General features: G+C 40.0%; 1 protein-coding gene across 8 annotated transcripts in view; it reads right to left on the minus strand.

Moving 5' to 3' along the window:
• grin1a (glutamate receptor, ionotropic, N-methyl D-aspartate 1a) overlaps positions 1-24,243 on the minus strand; it is a 127,941-nt gene that overhangs the window by 87,272 nt on the left and 16,426 nt on the right. For all 8 annotated transcript variants that reach the window (XM_061877034.1, XM_061877033.1, XM_061877032.1 and 5 more), the window contains exons 2-3: positions 22,591-22,725; positions 15,198-15,374 (exon numbers count right to left, since the gene is read on the minus strand). In XM_061877034.1, the coding sequence (XP_061733018.1) occupies positions 15,198-15,374; positions 22,591-22,725 (312 nt within the window). The remainder of the gene's footprint in view (positions 1-15,197; positions 15,375-22,590; positions 22,726-24,243) is intronic.

Below are 24,243 nucleotides of genomic sequence, written 5' to 3' on the forward strand. Positions count from 1 at the left end.
ATTGAACTTTCACAGTATCATGTTAGACCCGCTCGACATCCATTGCTTTCGGTCCCCTAGAGGGGAGGGGGGGGTTGCCCACATCTGAGGTCCTCTCCAAGGTTTCTCATAGTCAGCATTGTCACTGGCGTCCCACTGGATGTGAATTCTCCCTGCCCACTGGGTGTGAGTTTTCCTTGCCCTTTTGTGGGTTCTTCCGAGGATGTTGTAGTCGTAATGATTTGTGCAGTCCTTTGAGACATTTGTGATTTGGGGCTATATAAATAAACATTGATTGATTGATTGATTGATTGACTTGTTGTGTTGCACCTGAGCTTGTTTTACATTGCTATTTGTGTTTGTGTTTAGACTTTGGCATTACCGTTGTGACACTTTGCTGGCATCGTGGTGCGGGTTCGTTCTCTCGAATATGCAGTCGGACTGGACTCAGCGTGAAGGTAAGAAATGAAGATGTATTCACACTAACAAAACAAAACTAAGAACAAAAACACTTGCACAAGGCACTGAAGACAAAACAAACAGAACTAGCATGGGAGCTGGAAGGAACTAAAAGCGCTAGCATGTGAGCTAGGGAATAAACAAAGGAATAGCGTGGAATCGGGCGGCATGGCATAGTGGGTAGAGCGGCCGTGCCAGAAACCTGAGGGTTGCAGGTTCGCTTCCCACCTATTGACATCCAAATCGCCGCCGTTGTGTCCTTGGGCAGGACACTTCACCCTTTGCCCCCGGTGCCGCTCACACTGGTGAATGAATGATAGGTGGTGGTCGGAGGGGCCGTAGGCGCAAACTGGCAGCCACGCTTCAGTCAGTCTACCCCAGGGCAGCTGTGGCTACATATGTAGCTTACCACCACCAGGTGTGAATGAATGATGGGTTCCCACTTCACTGTGAGCGCTTTGAGTATCTAACAATGGAGAAGCGCGATATAAATCTAATCCATTATTATTATTATTATTGAGAATCAGCACCTCCAAGTCCGAGTCCATGGTTCTCGCCCGGAAAAGGGTGGAATGCCATCTCCGGGTTGGGGAGGAGACCCTGCCCCAAGTGAAGGAGTTCAAGTACCTAGGAGTCTTGTTCACGAGTGAGGGAAGAGTGGATCGTGAGATCGACAGGCGGATCGGTGCGGCGTCTTCAGTAATGCGGACGCTGTATCGATCCGTTGTGGTGAAGAAGGAGCTGAGCCGGAAGGCAAAGCTTTCAATTTACCGGTCGATCTACGTTCCCATCCTCACCTATGGTCATGAGCTTTGGGTCATGACCGAAAAGATAAGATCACGGGTACAAGCGGACAAAATGAGTTTCCTCCGCCGTGTGGCGGGGCTCTCCCTTAGAGATAGGGTGAGAAGCTCTGCCATCCGGGAAGAACTCAAAGTAAAGCCGCTGCTCCTTCACATGGAGAGGAGCCAGATGAGGTGGTTCGGGCATCTGGTCAGGATGTCACCAGAACGCCTCCCTAGGGAGGTGTTTAGGGCACGTCCAACCGGTAGGAGGCCACGGGGAAGACCCAGGACACGTTGGAAAGACTATGTCTCCCGGCTGGCCTGGGAACGCCTCGGGATCCCCCGGGAAGAGCTAGACGAAGTGGCTGGGGAGAGGGAAGTCTGGGCTTCCCTGCTTAGGCTGCTGCCCTCGCGACCCGACTTCGGATAAGCGGAAGAAGATGGAGATGGAGATGGAGATAGTGTGGAAGCTAGCAAGTACAAAAAATTGTTTTCTTTACCACGACTGGGAAACAGCGTCATCACCTGTTGCATGGAACAGAAACTATAATGCGAGGTTGAATGAAGTGAAGTGAAGTGAATAATATTTATATAGCGCTTTTCTCTAGTGACTCAAAACGCTTTTACATAGTGAAACCCAATATCTAAGTTACATTTAAACCAGTGTGGGTGGCACTGGGAGCAGGTGGGTAAAGTGTCTTGCCCAAGGACACAACGGCAGTGACTATGATGGTGGAAGCAGGAATCGAACCTGCAACCCTCAAGTTGCCGGCACGGCCGCTCTACCAACCGAGCTATGCCGCAGAATGAACGGAAAAGGCAGGCTTAAATAACGGTGATAACCACGAGGCAGTTGACACTAATGCGTGGCTATGGCAATGGAAACAAACAGGAAGTGCCACCAGGAACTAAGGAAGACAAAAATTAACACGATGTGATACAAAACGGAAACAAAACCAGAATATGGCATGATCCGAGCAGCGGATCATGACAACCGTGGCCCTAATGGGGACAAGCTGTATATAAATGCTTTGTGTAGCCCTAAACAAAACTACTTTGTTGATTCACACTGCTGATTTATTATTAAAAAAACATATGCACACTCAGTATATATACACACACACCAAAATAATATTGACTTATCTTGCTTACGTATTTTTTAATCCAGTTTGTTTTTTCTACGAAATGTATGGAAAAAACTTTAATACTGTATTTTCCAGACCATAGGACGCACCGAATTATGAGGTTTCAAGGACATCACTGAAGGCCTAGGTGAGAAATGCACATCCTGCCACTGAATTCAATACACTGTGAAGCAGCCTGAATGTGAGTTTTAATTATCATACGACCCGTCATTATTCACCTAAATATAATTTTACATCTGTCAAGTGCGCCTTTACTCCATATTGCCAGGTATATATTAGCATTATCCATCCATTTCCTACCACTCGTGCCTTTTTGGGGTCGAGGTGATGCAAAATTCTCATTAGTGGATAATAATAATCATAATAATAGATCATTATTATAATAACTATCATTATAGAATTAGTGGAGGCTAAGCCTCCGCTGTCTTTAAAAACTACTAACGCCTCTTTAATGAAGGTTCCTTATTATTAATTACGTCATGTTGAGATCCAAAAGTAAAACTTTAACATTACTTTGTCCCAAGCTGCCTGAAATTGATTTATTACATTTTTTGACATATTTTGCTCCCAAATGTTGGCGCTGTGTGTGATTGGATGAAACATTTATATATTGTGTTGTACTACTTCTGTCAACACTTGGACTGTAAGGTGGTTGTTTTCCCAAGATGCAAGCGTACTTGGACCGGAGATGGCGTGAAGGTAAGACATCTTTTTATTTTAACACTATACTACAAAAAAAGGTATAAACAAAAAAGCACTCACCAGGAGGTACAAACAATTGGTTATGAAATAAAACTATGAACATGAAACAAAAACACTTGCACAATGGCATGAATAACAAAAAAACGTATACTATGGCATAAACTATGGACATACGGTAAACTAAAACTAAAACATATACTTTGATAAGAAAGGAACATGGGTCTTTTGCATGAAAGGCATAGAAGGTAGTAGATGGTGTGATGGAGGTGGTGCACGGTGATGTTGCCAGGACGAAGAACAGAAACAGACAGGCTTAAACAATAGACATGATGTTCCAAGGTTCTCATAGTCATCATTGTCACCGACGTCCCACTGGGTGTGAGTTTTCCTTGCCCTCATGTGGGCCTACCGAGGATGTCGTAGTGGTTTGTGTTGTGGTTTGTACAGCCATTTGAGACACTAGTGATTTATGGCTATATAAGTAAACATTGATTGATTGATTGATTAGTGCAAACAGGTGTGAGACATGAGGACAGGGGCGTGACATGAGGACAAGGTGAAAACTAATGAGTTGCTATGGTAACAAACCGAACCAGGAAGTGCAAAACAGGAACTGATTGTCCAAAAAACAAAACCGAACATGACCAAAACAAAACATGATCCCATAGACGTGACAACTTCTGCATTACATATTTAACTTAAATACAATGGTGGCTTTTAACTGGACAACAATACGTAAACATCTGATTACAAATGATACTAATGTATGTTTGTATGTAATCCAAGTGGATACTTTACCCTACTCCGCATGGGGTTTGAACCCTGGTCGCCGCCATTAGAGGCAAGCGTCTTGACCACCGAGCTAAAGGTTTGTACAGTACTGGTATAGCATCGCGGTACTAATTAATCAAAAACGGTACTATACTCCGTTTGGCACGTTGTCACGTCGCGACATTGTTGGTTTTACGAGCGGAGGAGCGTGTTCGGCAGCGCACAAGCATGTAGTACTTACAAGCAGACACAGTGTGTAGACAGAAAATGGAGAATGGACGCCATCCATCCATTCCCTACCGCTTATTCCCTTTGGAGTCGTGGGGGCGCTGGTGCCTATCTCAGCTACAATCGGGCGGAAGGCAGGGTTTACCCTGGACAAGTCGCCACCTCATCTCAGGGCGAGAATGGACGCATTTTGGCCTAAAAACTAAAAATAAAGGTGAAGTTATAACACTGAAACACCCTCAGGAAGAGGTGCTTTAAGACAGGGCTAGCTAGCTAGCAGCTAACATCCATCCAGTGTTTTAGCTACTTCTAAATCACTAATCTTCGTCTTCATGGCGACAAAGTAAGTTTCTTACATGTATCGTTATCACTGCAGGATGAGAAATAGCTAAACCTGCTTCACTACACACCGTAGGAGGATACAATAGCTCACCGGCGTCACAATGTAAACAAACGCCATGGGCGGATCTACACCTGACATCCACTGTAATGATACCAAGTACAAGAGTGTATTTAGTACATACTACTATGATAACATCAATGTTTTATCGTTACAAAATCTTTTTTCCTTTTTTTTTATAATTCATATTATGTTTGTAAACTCAGGAAATACGTCCCTGGACACATGAGGACTTTGAATATGAACAATGTTTGATCCTGTAGCTACTTGGTATCGTATCGATATCTAAATTTGTGGTATCATCCAAAACTAATGTCAAATATCAAAGAAGAGAAGAATAAGTGATTATTACATTTTAACAGACGTGTAGATGGAACATGTTGAAACACAAAATAAGCAGATATTAACAGTAAATGAGCAAATTGATTAATAATTAATTTTTACAGTTTGTCCTTAATAATGTTCAAAAATAATAGGTGTATAAATGACACAATATGTTACTGCATACGTCAGCAGACTAATTAGGAGTCTTTGTTTGTTTACTTACTACTAAAAGAAAAGTTGTCTAGTATGTTCACTATTTTATTGAAGAAATAAATTACAATAATAAACATATGTTCCATGTTTCCTAAGATTTTTTTGTTAAAATAAAGCCAACAATGCCATTTTTTTGTGGTCCCCTTTATTTACAAAAGTATCGAAAAGTTTCGAAATACATTTTGGTACCGGTAACAAAATATCGTGAATTATATTTATATAGCACTTTTTCTCTTGTGACTCAAAGCGCTTTACTTAGTGAAACCCAATATTTAAGTTACATTTAAAGCAGTGTGGGTGGCACTGGGAGCAGGTGGGTAAAGGGTCTTGCCCAAGGACACAACGGCAGTGGTTAGGATGGCGGAAGTGAAGATCGAACACGGAACCCTCAAGTTGCTCGGACGGCCACTCTGTGGGGCGGTATCCCCGGTTGGTAGAGCTGCCGTGCCAGCAACTTGAGGGTTGCAGGTTCGATCCCCGCTTCCGCCATCCTAGTCATTGCCGTTGTGTCCTTGCGCAAGACACTTTACCCACCTGCTCCCAGTGCCACCCACACTGGTTTAAATGTAACTTAGATATTGGGTTTCACTATGTCAAGCGCTTTGAGTCACTAGAGAAAAAGCGCTATATAAATATAATTCACTTCACTCTACCAACCGAGCTATACCAACATTGGTATCAATGGTGGTAAAATGTTCCTTGCGGATCAATAAAGTTTGTCTACCTTCTATCGCTCGGCTGTCGAGAGCCCGCTGACGTACTGCATAACAGTGTGGTACGCCAGCTGCACGGAAGCAGACAAACAAATTCAGAGGGTCATAAAGTCTGCACAAAAAATCATCGGCTGTCCCCTGCCCTCCTTAAAGGATTTACACAACTCCCGTTGCCTCAACTGAGCAAAAAACATTACCAAGGACAGCACACACCCTGGCTTCCACCTGTTCGACTTGCTACAGGTGCATCAGAGCCAGAACAAACAGGCTCAGAGACAGCTTCTTTCCCAAAGCTGTCACCATGTTGAACTCTAACTTATAATAATAATAATAATAAATCACCCCAATACAACACCCTACCCTAATACCCTACTGTGCAATACTACCCTTCGACACTGATTGTTATTTATTACTTCGGTACTCTTGTCTTGTTCTGTATATTGTACAGTATTTTGTATTTCTATTGTATATTGTACAGGATTGCTTATTATTTTTATTGTACAGTAGTCTGTTTATTTCAATTGTTAGTTTTTTCCTTTATTACCTCTTGTGTTATTTATTTTTACCCCATATTTGTTCCCACTACCGCACCTTAAGTTGGAGTCTTTAATCTCGTTATATGCAAATATGATGACAATAAAGTCCATTCTATTCTATTCTACGTCTAAGTATCGGGACAATCCGAGTTACAGGTAAACTTTACAACATCAGAACATGTTTTTGTAACCATACATTCAACTAAAAATATAGAATGATGCATCAATTAGCATCCATGTCTTGTTTTGGGTTTTTTGTCTTATGGTTTTAATTTGAAAAGTAACTCTCCTCTCGTTTCAGGCCACTTCCTTTTGTGTCATCAGTCTGACGTCATCCCTGTTCTCTGATTGTTTCCAGCTGTTCCCTACTACCCTCATGTGTTTATAAGCTCACTCCTTCCTTTGTCCTGTGCCAGATTGTCTGGTTTATTCGTGCTCTCTAGCGTCCATGTCTTTGTCCATGCCTTGCCTTGTCTTGTGCTTATGTCCCTTGATTCTGAACCCCTTTATGAATATTTTGAGTTTTCCTTTCTTCCTCCTCAGCAGAGTGATTTTGATTATTTAGTCATTCAGCCGCAGTGGTAAGTTTCAGTTAAGTTTTTCATTCATTCCTCAACTTTTTGAGTGACTATTTTTGTTAAATACTTTATTACATTAGTTAGTTTAGAAATTTTCATAGATGCACTGGCTTCCTGTGCACTTAAGATGTGACTTTAAGGTTTTACTACTTACGTATAAAATACTACACGGTCTAGCTCCATCCTATTTTGCAGATTGTATTGTACCATATGTCCCGGCAAGAAATCTGCGTTCAAAGGACTCAGGCTTATTAGTGATTCCCAAAGCCCAAAAAAAGTCTGCGGGCTATAGAACGTTTTCCGTTCGGGCTCCAGTACTCTGGAATGCCCTCCCGGTAACAGTTCGAGATGCCACCTCAGTAGAAGCATTTAAGTCTCACCTTAAAACTCATTTGTATACTCTAGCCTTTAAATAGACTCCCTTTTTAGACCAGTTGATCTGCCGTTTCTTTTCTTTTTCTTCTATGTCCCACTCTCCCTTGTGGAGGGGGTCCGGTCCGATCCGGTGGCCATGTACTGCTTGCCTGTGTATCGGCTGGGAACATCTCTGCGCTGCTGATCCGCCTCCGCTTGGGATGGTTTCCTGCTGGCTCCGCTGTGAACGGGACTCTCGCTGCTGTGTTGGATCCGCTTTGGACTGGACTCTCGCGACTGTGTTGGATCCATTGTGGATTGAACTTTCACAGTATCATGTTAGACCCGCTCGACATCCATTGCTTTCCTCCTCTCCAAGGTTCTCATAGTCATCATTGTCACCGACGTCCCACTGGGTGTGAGTTTTCCTTGCCCTTATGTGGGCCTACCGAGGATGTCGTGGTGGTTTGTGCAGCCCTTTGAGACACTAGTGATTTAGGGCTATATAAGTAAACATTGATTGATTGATGTTTTGGTCTACTGTTGGAGGGCTTTTTGTTAAATACTGTTTATAGTTCGTCTTTACTTTTGTGTTTTCCTCCGTTCGGAGCGATTTTCGGTTGTTCCTTCTTTTTCTGGAACCTTTTCGCCGAGTAGTTTATTTTTGTGATTATAGATGTTTTTTCTTGACTCGGGAGGTAAAAGGAAATTGTCAAAATAAAAGCCTGTCCAAAGTCCCAAATCTGCATCTGAGTCCAAATCCTTTTATCAAAGAGTGACACCATGTCAAAAAAATCCATCTGCAGCAGTCACAGCAGGGAAGGTTCATTCATTGAGCTTCATTCTGGAATCCAGAATTTACCCATGCATAAAAAGAACTTCCTGTATTTCTCCTCTCACATGCAGGATGTCAGCGTACCGACGTCATCAGCAGCATGAAAAATGACAAGAAGCCCTAAAAAAAAAAGCCTTCTGTTAATCAGCGTTAATCAGCGGTGTTCCAGGTCACTTGTTTCAACAGCTCTCACAGCCTTCCTGTTAATTGCCTCAAGTGCCAGTCGTACCGCTCGCGTCTTCGCCCTCTGATTTAATTAAACCTCCGAATCGGGACTCATTTCACTCTGACACACAATTACAGCAAAAGAAGCCCAGAGAGTGACAACGAGAATACAACGTACCCACCATCCCCTGGGGGTCATTTCTGCTTATTAAACTGCTTTTCTTCCCTTCCTCTGAGATCCTTTTTGTGTCATCAAGCCACTTCTGTCTCGGGAAACGTCAGCGTTTCGGTGCTGGGAGCAACACATGCATCAGCATTATGTAAAAAGGCCCACAAAAGCACTAAAGGTTCCTTCTACACCAGGGGTCGGCAACCTTTACCACTCAAAGAGCCGTTTCACCAAATAAAGAAAACAACGGGAGCCACAAAACTCTTGAAATTTAAAATGAAATAACACTGCATGCAGAGTTTTTTTTTTTTTACTTTGTGCTATGTAAAACGGCCTTCTTTCATCTCCGTAATATCGCTAAAATTCGCTCCATTCTGTCCACTAAAGACGCTGAGATCATTATCCATGCGTTTGTTACGTCTCGCCTCGACTACAGTAACGTATTATTTTCGGGTCTCCCCATGTTAGCATTAAAAGATTACAGTTGGTACAAAATGCGGCTGCTAGACTTTTGACAAGAACAAGAAAGTTTGATCATATTACGCCTGTACTGTATATACCTTTATATACATATATACATACATATATACCTATACTGACTCACCTGCACGGGCTTCCTGTGCACTTAAGATGTGACTTTAAGGTTTTACTACCTCCGGTCTAGCTCCATCCTATCTTGCCGATTGTATTGTACCATATGACCCGGCAAGAAATCTGCGTTCAAAGGACTCCGGCTTATTAGTGATTCCCAAAGCCCAAAAAAAGTCTGCGGGCTATAGAGCGTTTTCCGTTCGGGCTCCAGTACTCTGGAATGCCCTCCTGGTAACAGTTCGAGATGCCACCTCAGTAGAAGCATTTAAGTCTCACCTTAAAACTCATTTGTATACTCTAGGCTTTAAGTAGACTCCCTTTTTAGACCAGTTGATCTGCCGTTTCTTTTCTTTTTCTTCTATGTCCCACTCTCCCTTGTGGAAGGGGTCCGGTCCGATCCGGTGGCCACGTACTGCTTGCCTGTGTATCGGCTGGGGACATCTCTGCGCTGCTGATCTGCCTCCGCTTGGGATGGTTTCCTGCTGGCTCCGCTGTGAACGGGACTCTCGCTGCTGTGTTGGATCCGCTTTGGACTGGACTCTCGCGACTGTGTTGGATCCATTATAGATTGAACTTTCACAGTATCATGTTAGACCCGCTCGACATCCATTGCTTTCCTCCTCTCCAAGGTTCTCATAGTCATCATTGTCACCGACGTCCCACTGGGTGTGAGTTTTCCTTGCCCTTATGTGGGCCTACCGAGGATGTCGTGGTGGTTTGTGCAGCCCTTTGAGACACTAGTGATTTAGGGCTATATAAGTAAACATTGATTGATTGATTGATATGTATAAACCAGGGGTCTCATACACGCGGCCCGCACCTTAATGGGGAACATTATCACCAGACCTATGTAAGCGTCAATATATACCTTGATGTTGCAGAAAAAAGTCCAGATATTTTTTTAACCGATTTCCGAGCTCTAAATGGGTGAATTTTGGCGAATTAAACGCCTTTCTGTTTAGCCCTCTTGAAGCGATGACGTCAGAATGTGACGTTGCCTAGGTAAGAAAGCCGCCGATCTGTTAGTTTCCGTTTTTTTGACTATTTTTTTGGAACCTTGGAGACATCATGCCTCGACGGTGTGTTGTCGGAGGGTGTAACAACACTAACAGGGAGGGATTCAAGTTGCACCACTGGCCCGAAGATGCCAAAGTGGCAAGAAATCTGCCGCCAGACCCCCATCGAATGTGCCGGAGTGTCTCCACATTTTACCGGCGATGACAGACATGGCACAGAGATGTATGGATAACCTGCAGATGCATTTGCAACAAAGTCAACGAAATCACAAAGGTGAGTTTTGTTGATGTTGTTGACTTATGTGCTAATCAGACATATTTGGTCGCGGCGTGACTGCCAGCTAATCGATGCTAACATGCTATTTAGGCTATAGCTGTATGTACATTTGAAACTACATTACGTTTCCTTCCACCCACATTTAATGTGAAAAAAACACTTACCAATCGACGGATTTAAGTTGCTCCAGTGTCACAAGATGGGAAAGTCCTGATCGTTTGGTCCGCACATTTTACCAGCGATGCTAACCCAGCTATTCGGCTATGCTATGGCTATGAATAGCGTCAATAGCTATTTACTCAATAGCTTCAGTTTCTTCCTCAATACTTTCATACTCCAACCATCCGTTTCAATACATGCGTAATCTGTTGAATCGCTTAAACCGCTATAATCCGAGTCTAAATCCAAGCTAATGTCGCTATATCTTGCTGTGCTATCCGCCATTGTTTGTTTACATTGGCAGCACTGTGTGACGTCACAGGGAAATGAACAGTGGCTTCGAGAGAGCTAAAATAAGGCACTTTAAAGCTTTTTTTAGGGATATTCCGGAACCGGTAAAATTTTGAAAAAAACTTCAAAAAATACAACAAGCCACTGGGAACTGATTTTTTATTGTTTTTAACCCTTTTGAAATTGTGATAATGTTCCCCTTTAATATGAAAATTTAATGATAGTGGGGCCCGCAAGTTTTTTATGAATGCCGCTTGACAGCATCACACTCGCCATCCATCCCGAATATTCCGAGAGACTAACGAATGTCAGATCAGGCATTCTCTCGAATGTTTGCAGAATTTCCCTCGATTAACAATAATAAGGGCAACCTACGAAGGTGCCGCCTTTGACGCCCTCTACAACACATCCAATCAGCTTGCCAGCCCAGTCACATGTCGTACGAGGCACACGATTGCAAGGCATACTTGTTCAACAGCCATACAGGTCACACTGAGGGTTGTGATATAAACAACTAACACTCTTACTAATAAGCGCCACACTGTGAACCCACACCAAACAAGAATGACAAACATTTTGGGAGAACATCGGCACTGTAACACAACATAAACACAGAAGAACAAATACCCAGAATCCCATGCATCCCACTCTTCCGGGCTATATTATACAACCTTTTCCGTGCGTCAGTTGAGTTGGGCGGGGTTGGAAGGGGCGGGGTTTGGTGCTGATGTAGCCCGGAAGAGCAGGGATGCATGGAATTCTGATAACTTTACATTTTCCTTTTTACTCAACGAGGGCCTGTTCCCCAACAGTTTATTGAACAAGACCTGGCTTGCATATGAGAACATTTACTTGTGAGCCTCCTTTTCCTTCCCTTAGTCTTCCTTATTTTTAAACCGCATTTAATCTGGGGCTTCAATCATTGTAGGTATAGTTTAAGTAATATATTAGATTGTGATTCTAAAGATAAAGGTTAAAGTCCTTTTACCCACCAGAAAAATCACAAAAACTGCAAATTTTTGTTGCTTTGGTTAAACTCCAAAGCTCACTTGCATACTTTTATAGGACAACAACCTATCCGTTGGTTTTAGGAATCAAAGACTCTTGGTGCAAATCCATGTAGAATTTATGCATTCCACTTCCCTGCTAGTGGGGCGCAGTGTTTCTGGCGTCACTTCGTCTCCGAGCTCAGTTTGTAAACGATCAATGAGTCATACAAAGTTAAGAGCTGGAAATACATGACGCACTTACCCGTGTAAAAAATTGTCCGAGGAGGCGGACCTTAAACGCTGATTTAGTGTTGCTGACACTGGGCTTAGGCTAAATAATTATTCGTTTAAGGCAGGTGTATCAAACTCATTTTAGATCGGGGGCCACATGGAGAAAAATCTACTCCCAAGTGGGCCGGACGGGTAAAATCCCGGCACGATAACTTAGAAATAAGATCCAGATTGTTTTCTTTGTTTAAAAATTGAACAAGCAATTCTAAAAATGTGCAAATTATAATGTTGTTTTTTACACGTACATGTAGCGATTAATAGTATTCTACCTTTATTTGTCGTAACTTACACTATCTGAATAAATGATGTGAAGTGAATTGTATTTATATAGCGCTTTTTCTCTAGTGACACAAAGCGCTTTACATAGTGAAACCCAATATCTAAGTTACATTTAAACCAGTGTGGGTGTCACTGGGAGCAGGTGGGTAAAGTGTCTTGCCCAAGGACACAACGGCAGTGACTAGGATGGTGTAAGCGGGGATCGAACCTGCAACCCTCAAGTTGCTGGCACGGCCGCTCTACCAACCGAGCTATACCGCCCCACTGTGTGAACATGTGATAATGTTCATCAGTCAACTCATCGGTGTTAATTTCCGTGCGTCGGTTGAGGTGGACGGGGTTGGGGAACGGGGTTTGGTGATAGCGGGGTGTATAATGTAGCCCGGAAGAGTGAGGATACATGGGATTCTGGGTATTTGTTGTGTTTATGTTGTGTTACAGTGCGGATGTTCTCCCTAGTGTGTTTCTCAATCTTGTTTGGTGTGGGTTCACAGTGTGGCCCATATTAGTAAGAGTGTTATAAATAAATGATACCATTAAGGTACTCAAAGCGCTTTGACATTACTTCCACATTTACCCATTCACACACACATTCACACACTGATGGAGGGAGCTGCCATGCAAGGCGCTAACCAGCAGCCATCAGGAGCAAGTGTGAAGTGTCTTGCTCAGGACACAACGGACGTGACGAGGTTGGTAATAGGTGGGGATTGAACCAGGGACCCTCGGGTTGCGCACGGCCAATCTACCACTGCGCCACGCCGTCCGTGTTAAGGTTGTTTATATCACAACCCTCAGTGTAACCTGTATGGCTGTGGAACAAGTATGCCTTACAGTCACTTTTGTGTAAAAACATAGGCCGCATATTACATGTGTCCGGCCGGCACGTAGATGGCAATGTGTGAAGGCGGGGGCGATGACATGTTTCAGAGAGCGCGAATTTTGACACGTCGTCCGGGTGAAAATCGTAGAGAGTTTTCCCTGGGAGAGGCACTGAAATCCAAAAACCTTCTGGAAAGATCGGGGGGGTCGGCAAGTATGCGGCTGAGTAACATCAGGTTCCGGAGCCACGAGTTGCCGACCCTTGATGTACAGCAGGGGTCACCAACGCGGTGCCCGCGGGCACCAGGTCGCCCGTAAGAACCAGATGAGTCGCCCGCTGGCCTGTTCTAAAAATAGCTCAAATAGCAGCACTTACCAGTGAGCTGCCTCTATTTTTTTAAATGTATTTATTTACTAGCAAGCTGGTCTCGCTTTGCTCGACATTTTTAATTCTAAAAGAGACAAAACTCAAATAGAATTTGAAAATCCAAGAAAATATTTTAAAGACTTGGTCTTTGTTTAAATAAATTATTATTATTATTCTTTTTTATACTTTGCTTCTTATAACTTTCAGAAAGACAATTTTAGATAAAAAAATACAACTTTAAAAATTATTTTTGGATTTTTAAACACATATACCTTTTTACCTTTTAAATTCCTTCTTCTTCTTTCCAATCAATTTAAATAAATGTTCAAGTAAAATTTTTTTTTTTATTGTAAAGAATAATAAATACATTTTAATTTAATTCTTCATTTTAGCTTCTGTTTTTTCGACAAAGAATATTAGTGAAATATTTCTTCAAACTTATTATGATTAAAATTCCCAAAAATTATTCTGGCAAATCTAGAAAATCTGTAGAAGCAAATTTAAATCTAGTCTTTTGAATTTATTTTAAAATTTTTGTTCTGGAAAATCTGGAAGAAATAATGATTTGTCTTTGTTAGAAATATAGCTTGGTCCAATTTGTTATATATTCTAACAAAATGCAGATTGGATTTTAAGCCATTTGAAACATGTCATCAATATTCTATAATTAATCTTAATCAGGAAAAATTACATAAATGATTATTTTAATTTTTTTCCAAAAGATTCTAATTAGCTGGTTTTTCTCTGAATTTTTTCGGTTGAATTTTGAATTTTAAAGAGTCGAAATTGAAGATAAACTATGTTTTAACATTTAATTTGAATATTTTTCCTGTTTTCTCCTCTTTTAAACCGTTCAATTAAGTGTTTTTTACATCATTTATTCTCTACAAAAAAACCTTCCGTAAAAGGTAAAAAAATGACAGACAGAAATACCCATTTTTTTTTAATATATAGATTTATTTATTAAAGGTAAATTGAGCAAATTGGCTATTTCGGGCAATTTATTTAAGTGTGTATCAAACTGGTAGCACTTTGCATTAATTAGTACCCAAGAAGTAGCTCTTGGTTTCAAAAAGGTTGGTGACCCCTGGTCTACAGATACATCCATCCATCCATTTTCTACCGCTTATTCCCTTTTGGGGGGCACGGGGTGCGCTGGCGCCTATCTTAGCTACAATCGGGCGGAAGGCGGGGTACACCCTGGACAAGTCGCCACCTCATCGCAGGTCTACAGATACAAAGAATTGCTATTGCGTCAATTATTGGACACATTTAGAACAGCAGTTTCTTGCATTCAAAAATGTCGGCTCTTTTTTCGACTTAGCAAACTCATCACGTGGGTCGGATAAAACCCGATTTCGGGCCTAATCCGGCCCGCGGGTCGCACGTTTGACACCCCTGGTTTAAGGGGTTATCCGGCTTAGTGTAGACATGGCCTAAGTGGGAAAAAAACGACTCCCACAGTAACGTGTCGTTGATGGTTTGTAAAGCCTCACGCGTCAAAGTCACCTATTTGGCTCCCAATACTGAGAGACATGGGATAATTTCGGACTATGGTGAAAAGCAATGTGAAGATGAGCAAATAAACGCACACACTTTTGTCAAGAGTGGACCACATTAGACGCTGTTGATGTCTCTTGAATGTTAGCAACGCTTACACAATGGTGAGAGAGAGATGTGGCCACGTAACAGAGAGAGGGAAACAATCCTACACACGGAAGACCCCGTCGGGGTCCAAGAGGCTCTGGGAGCGTCTCACCTTGGTTTCCCTCTCCTCCAGGAGGGTCTCCAGCCTCTTCTGAGCGGCCCTCCCCTCGTGGTCGTCGCTCACGATGAGGATGATGTGGTTCCAGTTGAACTCGCGCATCAGATCGAACCACACGTGTGCTTGGTGGGAGTACGGGGGCACGGTCCGCAGGAAGGACAGGTGGATGCTCTGGGGAGAACCAGGCGGAAGATGGTGAGCGAGCTGAACACACCTGGGGAGTTATCCTCTAAAACATGTTCAATTTCAGTTTCTTTTAATTCTCTCCTTTTTAAGAGGGAACTGTAACCATTCGAGTTAGTTCCTCCCCGTCTGCTAATGTCGAATATTGAGGTGGGTAACCGTCAGTCAATGCACACTTACCGTATTTTTGGGACTATAAGGCGCACTTCAAATCCTTTTATTTGTTCGCCTTTTAACCCAGTGAGCCTAATGTTAGGAATAATTTTGGTTGTGCTTACCGACCTCGAAGCTATTTTATTTGGTGCTGTCACGCCAAATTTCTCCCCCCTAGAAAACCTCCTCCGCGCCCCCTTGAGGAATATCCTCAAGTTAATTTGTCCGATTAATAGACGTTTTAACACTATATTATAAAAAATTTAAAAAAAATTAAAAAAATAAATTTACAAACACAGGCTATGGGATGACGTGAGAGGAAACGTGACCCCGGAAGTTAATGGGGGGGTAGGTTTTTAAAAAAATTTTTTTTTTTATAATATAGCGTTAACAAAACGTCTGTATTTTTATAATATAGCATTATATTTTTATAATATAGTGTTATCAAAATGTCTGTATTTTTAGAATATAGCGTTATCTTTTTATAATATAGCATTATATTTTTATAATATAGCATTATATTTTTATAATATAGCGTTAACAAAACGTCTGTATTTTTATAATATAGCGTTATATTTTTATAATATAGCGTTATATTTGTATAATATAGCGTTAACAAAACGTCTGTATTTTCATAATATAGCGTTATATTTTTATAATATAGTGTTAACAAAATGTCTGTATTTTTAGAATATAGCGTTATCTTTTTATAATATAGCATTATATTTTTATAATATAGCATTATATTTTTATAATATAGCGTTAACAAAACGTCTGTATTTTTATAATATAGCGTTATATTTTTATAATATAGCGTTATATTTGTATAATATAGCGTTAACAAAACGTCTGTATTTTCATAATATAGCGTTATATTTTTATAATATAGTGTTAACAAAATGTCTGTATTTTTAGAATATAGCGTTATCTTTTTATAATATAGCATTATATTTTTATAATATAGCGTTAACAAAACGTCTGTATTTTTATAATATAGCGTTATATTTTTATAATATAGCGTTATATTTGTATAATATAGCGTTAACAAAACGTCTGTATTTTCATAATATAGCGTTATATTTTTATAATATAGTGTTAACAAAATGTCTGTATTTTTAGAATATAGCGTTATCTTTTTATAATATAGCATTATATTTTTATAATATAGCATTATATTTTTATAATATAGCGTTAACAAAACGTCTGTATTTTTATAATATAGCGTTATATTTTTATAATATAGCGTTATATTTGTATAATATAGCGTTAACAAAACGTCTGTATTTTCATAATATAGCGTTATATTTTTATAATATAGTGTTAACAAAATGTCTGTATTTTTAGAATATAGCGTTATCTTTTTATAATATAGCATTATATTTTTATAATATAGCGTTAACAAAACGTCTGTATTTTTCTAATACAGCGTTCTATTTTTATAATATAGTGTTAACAAAACGACTGTATTTTTATAATATAGCGTTATATTTTTATAATATAGCGTTATATTTTTATAATATAACGTTAACAAAACGTCTGTATTTTTATAATATAGCGTTAACAAAACGTCTATTAATCGGACAAATTAACTTGAGGTTAGTCCTGACGTAAGAGGAAACATGACCCCAGAAGTAAATGGAGGGTGAAGGTTTTTGCAGGGGGGAAGAAGAATCAGATGTTATTAGACACATTTACTAGGATAATTCTGGAAAATCCCTTATCTGCTTATTGTGTTACTAGTGTTTTAGTGAGATTATATGGTACCTGAAAGTCGGAGGGGTGTGGCCACGGGTGTTTCCGGTGGGAGGAGGTAAGACAGTCCGCAGTTGCAGGAGGACGCAAGCTCCGCTCATGTTCACGGTAAGAGCCGACTTATTACCCCAATTTTCTCACCGAAACCTGCCGATTGACATGAGGTCGGTAACCAATTTCGCTTGACCGCTCTGTTCCATAGTAAAGCTTCACCTTCGGGAATGTAAACAAGGAAACAACGGCTGTGTTTGTGTTGCTAAAGGCAGCTGCAATACACCGCTTCCCACCTACATCTTTCTTCTTTGACGACTCCATTATTAACTAAACAAATTGCAAAAGATTCAGCAACAAAGATGTCCAGAATACTGTTTAATTATGCGATTAAAAAAGACTACTTACAGCTTGGATCACACGCGTCATCATACCGACGTTTTCAACGGGATACTTCGTTCGAAAAAAAAAAAAAATAGCAATTTAGTAAACTAAAAAGGCTGTATTGGCATGTGTTGCAATGTTAATATTTCATCATTGATATATAAACTATCAGACTGTGTGGTCGGTAGTAGTGGCTTTCAGTAGGCCTTTAAGGCGCACTTAAAATCATTTTATTTTCCCGCCTTTTAACCCAGTGCGCCTAATGTTCGAACTTATTTTGGTTGTGCTTACCGACCTCGAAGCTATTTTATTTGGTACATGGTAAAAGGATTAGTGTGTATTACAATAATTATGTATATGCTATCACACAACTCTTATGCTTAAAGGCCGTTGCTATAGTTATCATCAATTGTGCTGAAGTTGTACTTTTCTCTCTGTTCAAAGGCACAACTTGTAATCTTGCTTTGCGAGTTGTTTCGTGTCAGCAATTTATTTCCAGACCCTGCCTGCTGAGAGCCAAGGACGGACATCGAGCACCTCGGCGCGGACAGGACAGTGACAGGGCGCGATCACGAGTGTCAGCACATTTCCATTCTGAATAATCACGTATTGTGTCTACTGGGGCTGCTAGCATTACCCCTCCCCTCAGAAGTGATGTTAACTAGGGACCTCCCGAATAAATAGAGGAGCACGTGGGACTGTACCTTAGAGCAGTGGTTCTCAACCTTTTTTCAGTGATGTATACCATGTGAACATTTTTTTAATTCAAGTACCCCCTAAACAGAGCAAAGCATTTTTGGTTGAAAAAAAGGGATAAAGTAGTAAAATACAGCACTATGTCATCAGTTTTTGATTTATTAAATTGTATAACAGTGCAAAATATTGATCATTTGTAGTGGTCTTTCTTGAGCTATTTGGAAAAAAAGATATAAAAATAACTGAAACATTGTTGAAAAATAAACAAGTGATTCAATTATAAATAAGGATTTCTACACATAGAAGTAATCCTCAACTTAATATTTTGGGATTGTAATAGAGATCCATCTGGATTCATGAACTTAATTCGAAACATTTTTTCACAAAAAAATAAAATTTTAACATCAATATTTGTGTCCACAAAACAATCTAGCTTTTTTTCACTGTTAATGAACTTACATTCATATTTTGTTAAAGTAGTATTCAATAAATATATTTATAAAGGATTTTTGAAATGTTGCTATTTTTAGAATATTTAAAAAAAATCTCACGTACCCCTTGGCATACCTTCAAGTACCCACAGGGGTACGCGTACCCCCATTTGAGTACCACTGCCTTAGAGCATAGGGTGAAACTGTAACTGAGTGTACAGCCCACTGCGTCTCTCCTCATGAGCGAAATTCAACTCAGTCTCTGCCTGATTCCTTGCTTCTTGTCTTGTGTAATAAATAGTTCGGTGTTTGAACTTGACAGTGTGACCAGTAGATGGCAGTCACACATAAGAGATATGTGTAGGCGGCAAAATGACGCCAGTAAACAACACCAAAACTTTCATTGTTCCATTGAAACTATAGAACATTACACACGGCGGTCTGAAATCTGTTAAAATGTTTTAGTATGACTTTGGTAAGCTACGAAGCCACACCGCTTGATGGATTTTCAGAGCATTACGTCAGACGTACTCTGCTTCAACATACTAGTATTATTATGGTGCGTGTTTTAGGGCCGCAAAATGGCACCTACAAGCAGACATATTATCTGGTGTTTTACATCCATCCATTTTGCTACACTTTAAGATCCCCAACGCACTGGGGGCAACAGAATAATCCCCTAAAGGATTCTGTGACGAAATACACATGCATGCTAGTTCACAATCATATAAGAAAAATGCACACGTCACAATTCCCCTCAGTTGCAATAAATGGAAAACTAGACTACAACAATACTCACTGATAGAGTCTGGCCTCAAGTGATTTCTTCGTGAGGGCCTATACAAGATGTGAATGAACTCATAATGGAAACACTTCAATACATCCGTCACGAATCGGAAGAAGACATTTGCAGTAGCTACGTCTGTAAGTGCAAGTTAAAGCTCTACTATGCAAAGCCAAAGCCATTTATCAACAACACCCAGAAACTCTGCTGGCTTCGCTGGGCCCGAGATCATCTAAGATGGACTGATGCAAAGTGGAAAAGTGTTCTGTGGTCCCAGTTTTGGGTTCTGTATTCGAACCACTGCTACATACAAATGTCTAAACCAGGGGTCACCGACCTTTTTGAAACCAAGAGCTACTTCTTGGGTACTGATTAATGTGAAGGGCTACCAGTTTGATACACACTTAAATAAATTGCCAGAAATAGCCAATTGGCTCAATGTGCCTTTAACTGTGTTATTATTATTAATTAATGACATTTATCTTTGTGGAAACATTGATCATTTAATGATTTCTCACAATAAATATATATAGAAACAGATAAATATTTGTATACATATATTGCGACTCATTAAAATTTAAAATTCAACCGAAAAAAAGAAGAGAAAAACTAGCCAATTCAAATCTTTTCTGAAAAAAATTAAAAAAGAATTTATGGAATGTCATTAGTATTTTTTCCTGATTAAGATTAATTTTAAAACTTTGATGACATGTTTTAAATAGGTTAAAATCCAATCTGCACTTTGTTAGAATATATAACAAATTGGACCAAGCTATACTTTTAACATAGACAAATATATATTTTTAATTTGAATCATAATAAGTTTGAAGAAATATTTCACAAATATTCTTCGTCGAAAAAACAGATAGTAAAATGGAAAATTAAGTTAAAATGTATTTATTATTCTTTACAATAAAAAAATAATAATTTACTTGAACATTGATTTAAATTGTCAGGAAAGAAGAGGAAGGAATTTAAAAGGTAAAAAGGTATATGTGTTTAAAAATCCTAAAATCATTTTTAAGCTTGTATTTTTTCTGTAAAATTGTCTTTCTGAAAGTTAAATGAAGCAAAGTAAAAAATAAATGAATTTATTTAAAAAAGTGAAGACCAAGTCTGTCAAATATTTTCTTGGATTTCCGACGTCTATTTGAGTTTTGTCTCTTTTAGAATTAAAAATGTCGAGAAAAGCGATACCAGCTTGCTAGTAAATAAATACAATTAAAAAAATTGAGGCAGCTCACTGGTAAGTGCTGCTATTTGAGCTATTTTTAGAACAGGCCAGCGGGCGACTCATCTGGTCCTTACGGGCGACCTGGTGCCCGCGGGCACTCTGTTGGTGAACCCTGGTCTAAATTGTGTAAGTCATGGGTGTCAAACTCTGGCCCGCGGGCCAAATCTGGCCTGCCGTGTAATTTAATTTGGCCCTTGAGGCAATATCAATTTAGCACTAGAGCTGGCCCGCCGGTGTTATACAGCGTCGGTGCCGCTGTTACACCGCATTCACCGCTAATACTAATACTTGCCGACCCTCCTAATTTTCCCGGTAGACTCCCGAAGTTCAGTGCCCCTCCCGAAAATCTCCCGGGGCAACCATTCCCCCGAATTTCTACCGATTTCCACCTGGACAACTATATTGGGGGCGTGCATTTAAGGCACTGTCTTTAGCGTTCTCTACAACCTGTCGTCACGTCCGCTTTTCCTCCATACTAACAGCATGTCACATAATATTTGTGGCTTTTACACACACGCACAAGTGAATGCAAGGCATACTTGTCAACAGCCATACAGGTCACACTGAGGGTGGCCGTATGAACAACTTTAGCACTGTTACAAATATGCGCCACACTGTGAACCCACACCAAACAAGAATGACAAACACATTTCGAGTGAACATCCGCACCGTGACACAATAGAACAAATACCCAGAAACCCTTGCAGCACTAACTATTCCGGGAAACTTCCAGCAAACTGACCAATAATTAACGTTTTATTCATGCATTTTCTCCTGCTACTTCAAGGCTTGAATGTTTGGTTCATTCATTATTATTTTATTTTCAAATTTATTATTAGCCTGTGGAAAAAAAATGTATATTTACCTCAGAAGGTTGCAAATAGAAAAAAAGGCATAACATTTTTATTTAAATTGTATTTGATATACCACTTATATTTATTTAATTATTATTATTATTATTTGAAACTGGATTTTGCATTTCACTAAAGTTATATAAGCCTTGCTTGTTCAATATTTAATGCAAAACTTGTTTGGGTCCCTATTAAAAGGTTAATTTGTTCAACCTTGGCCCGCGGCTTTGTTCCGTTTAAAATTTTGGCCCACTCTGTATTTAAGTTTGACACCCCTGTTGTAAGTTGTTTGAAAAGCCCAAAATGCAACGGACAGACACGTACGATATCAATCACTCGAGAGGAACTCTTCCGTGCAAGATCAGGCAGAAAGATTTACTCGAGTCCCTTTTAAGCCGCGAGACGTGCAGCCTCCAATGGCCCGTTCGACAATTAACAAGATTTATTGACCTGATACACATTTCAATGATTTTTGACAGCCCCTCTGGTCTTTTTTTTGGCTACAGTATGTCCTCCAACTCCCTGATTGACAAGTGAATATTACGGCAGCCTTAATGTGCTCATTTGAAGTCATAAAATATTTGGTACAGTCTGGACATCAAAGACTGATGGGTGGGATGATCACATCTGATAGCTGCCTCTTTTAAAGGGATTTTATTGATGTGATCCCTTTAAAAATTAATTCTAAGTGGTTGCAGCTTCATAAAAACAAAATTCAGGTCAAGGACAATATAGAGTTTTTTTGTTCTATTTCCATCTGCTAGCCCACTCAATCATTTCTCCTCTAATGGGCAGTGATGGGCCGTTTAGCGCTTAAAGCCTTTGAAGTCGCCCCGGGGGAGTTCCTGACTCCCGGCCTCTTTGTCCATCTGCGTTCCTCTTCCCTCCCGGCCCGTATCGCTTTAACACCTTCTCAGCCTTCGCTTACCTTGTCCGAGTAGATGGACATGCGAGTGGTGAGCCCGACCACAGGGATGCGGTAGAAGCCCGCGGTGTAGGAAACGGGTGTCGGAGTCAGGTGGTCGTTGGACTGGGGCGGGTGACTCACGAGGATGGCGTAGACCTGCGAAAACACAGTTGACCTTAAAACACATTTTTAAAACTCTATTAACATATCTAAGGTTAGCTAGTGTCTAATATGCAAATTAAAAGAAGGGGTGTTCCGATCCGATATTGATATCAGTCTGATATCGGCAACAAAAACAAGGGTAATCGGATTATAATCGGCTAGCGTCTAAAATCTCCGATACGTTGTTAACATCTAAATATCATCCAGTAAGCACACACGTTTGATTTATTCTTGTGTTTCAGCAAAGCCTTTTATAAAAGGTAAACATACAGTAGGATACTAGCAGCTACACAACAGCTAAGCAGACAGTAGCACACTCGATAATATTTTCTAAAACACAACAGTTGCCACAATAAACGAGTATCAAATCATTACAGTTGCATATTACTTACACATGCAATGTCTCCAAGGGTTAGAAAATTAGAAAGTGTCCAGTAACAAACGTGTCCGCATCATTCAACTTAATGATATTGATATCAGCAACAAAAACAAGGGTAATCGGATTATATCAGCTAGCGTCTAAAATCTCCGATACGTTGTTAACATCTAAATATCATCCAATAAGCACACACGTTTGATATATTCTTGTGTTTTAGCAAAGCCTTTTATAAAAGGTAAACTAACAGTAGGATACAAACAACTACACAACAGCTAAGCAAACAATAGCATGCTTGATAATATTTTCTAAAACTCAACAGTTGCCACAATAAACAAGTATCAAATCATTACAGTTGCATATTACTTACACATGCAATGTCTCCAAGGGTTAGAAAATTAGAAAGTGTCCAGAAACAAACGTGTCCGCATCATTCAACTTAATGATATTGATATCAGTCTGATATCGGCAACAAAAACAAGGGTAATCTGATTATATCGGCTAGCGTCTAAAATCTCTGATACGTTGTTAACATCTAAATATCATCCAATAAGCACACACGTTTGATATATTCTTGTGTTTCAGCAAAGCCTTTTATAAAAGGTAACCATACAGTAGGATACTAGCAGCTACACAACAGCTAAGCACACAATAGCATGCTAGATAATGTTTTCTAAAACACAACAGTTGCCACAATAAACAAGTATCAAATCATTACAGTTGCATATTACTTACACATGCAATGTCTCCAAGGGTTAGAATATTACAAAGTGTCCAGTAACAAACGTTTCCGCATCATTCAACTTAATGATATTGATATTGATATCAGTCTGATATCGGCAACAGAAACAAGGGTTATCTGATTATATCGGCTAGCGTCTAAAATCTCTGATACCTTGTTAACATCATCCAATAAGCACACACATTTGATATATTCTTGTGTTTCATTAAAGCCTTTTTATAAAAAGGTAACCATACAGTAGGATACTAGCAGCTACACAACAGCTAAGCACACAGTAGCATGCTGGATAATATTTTCTAAAACACAACAGTTGCCACAATAAACGAGTATCAAATCATTACAGTTGCATATTACTTACACATGCAATGCCTCCAAGGGTTAGAAAATTAGAAAG

This window comes from Nerophis ophidion, linkage group LG17 (genome assembly GCF_033978795.1).
Source record: "Nerophis ophidion isolate RoL-2023_Sa linkage group LG17, RoL_Noph_v1.0, whole genome shotgun sequence".
Classification (NCBI taxonomy): domain Eukaryota; kingdom Metazoa; phylum Chordata; class Actinopteri; order Syngnathiformes; family Syngnathidae; genus Nerophis; species Nerophis ophidion.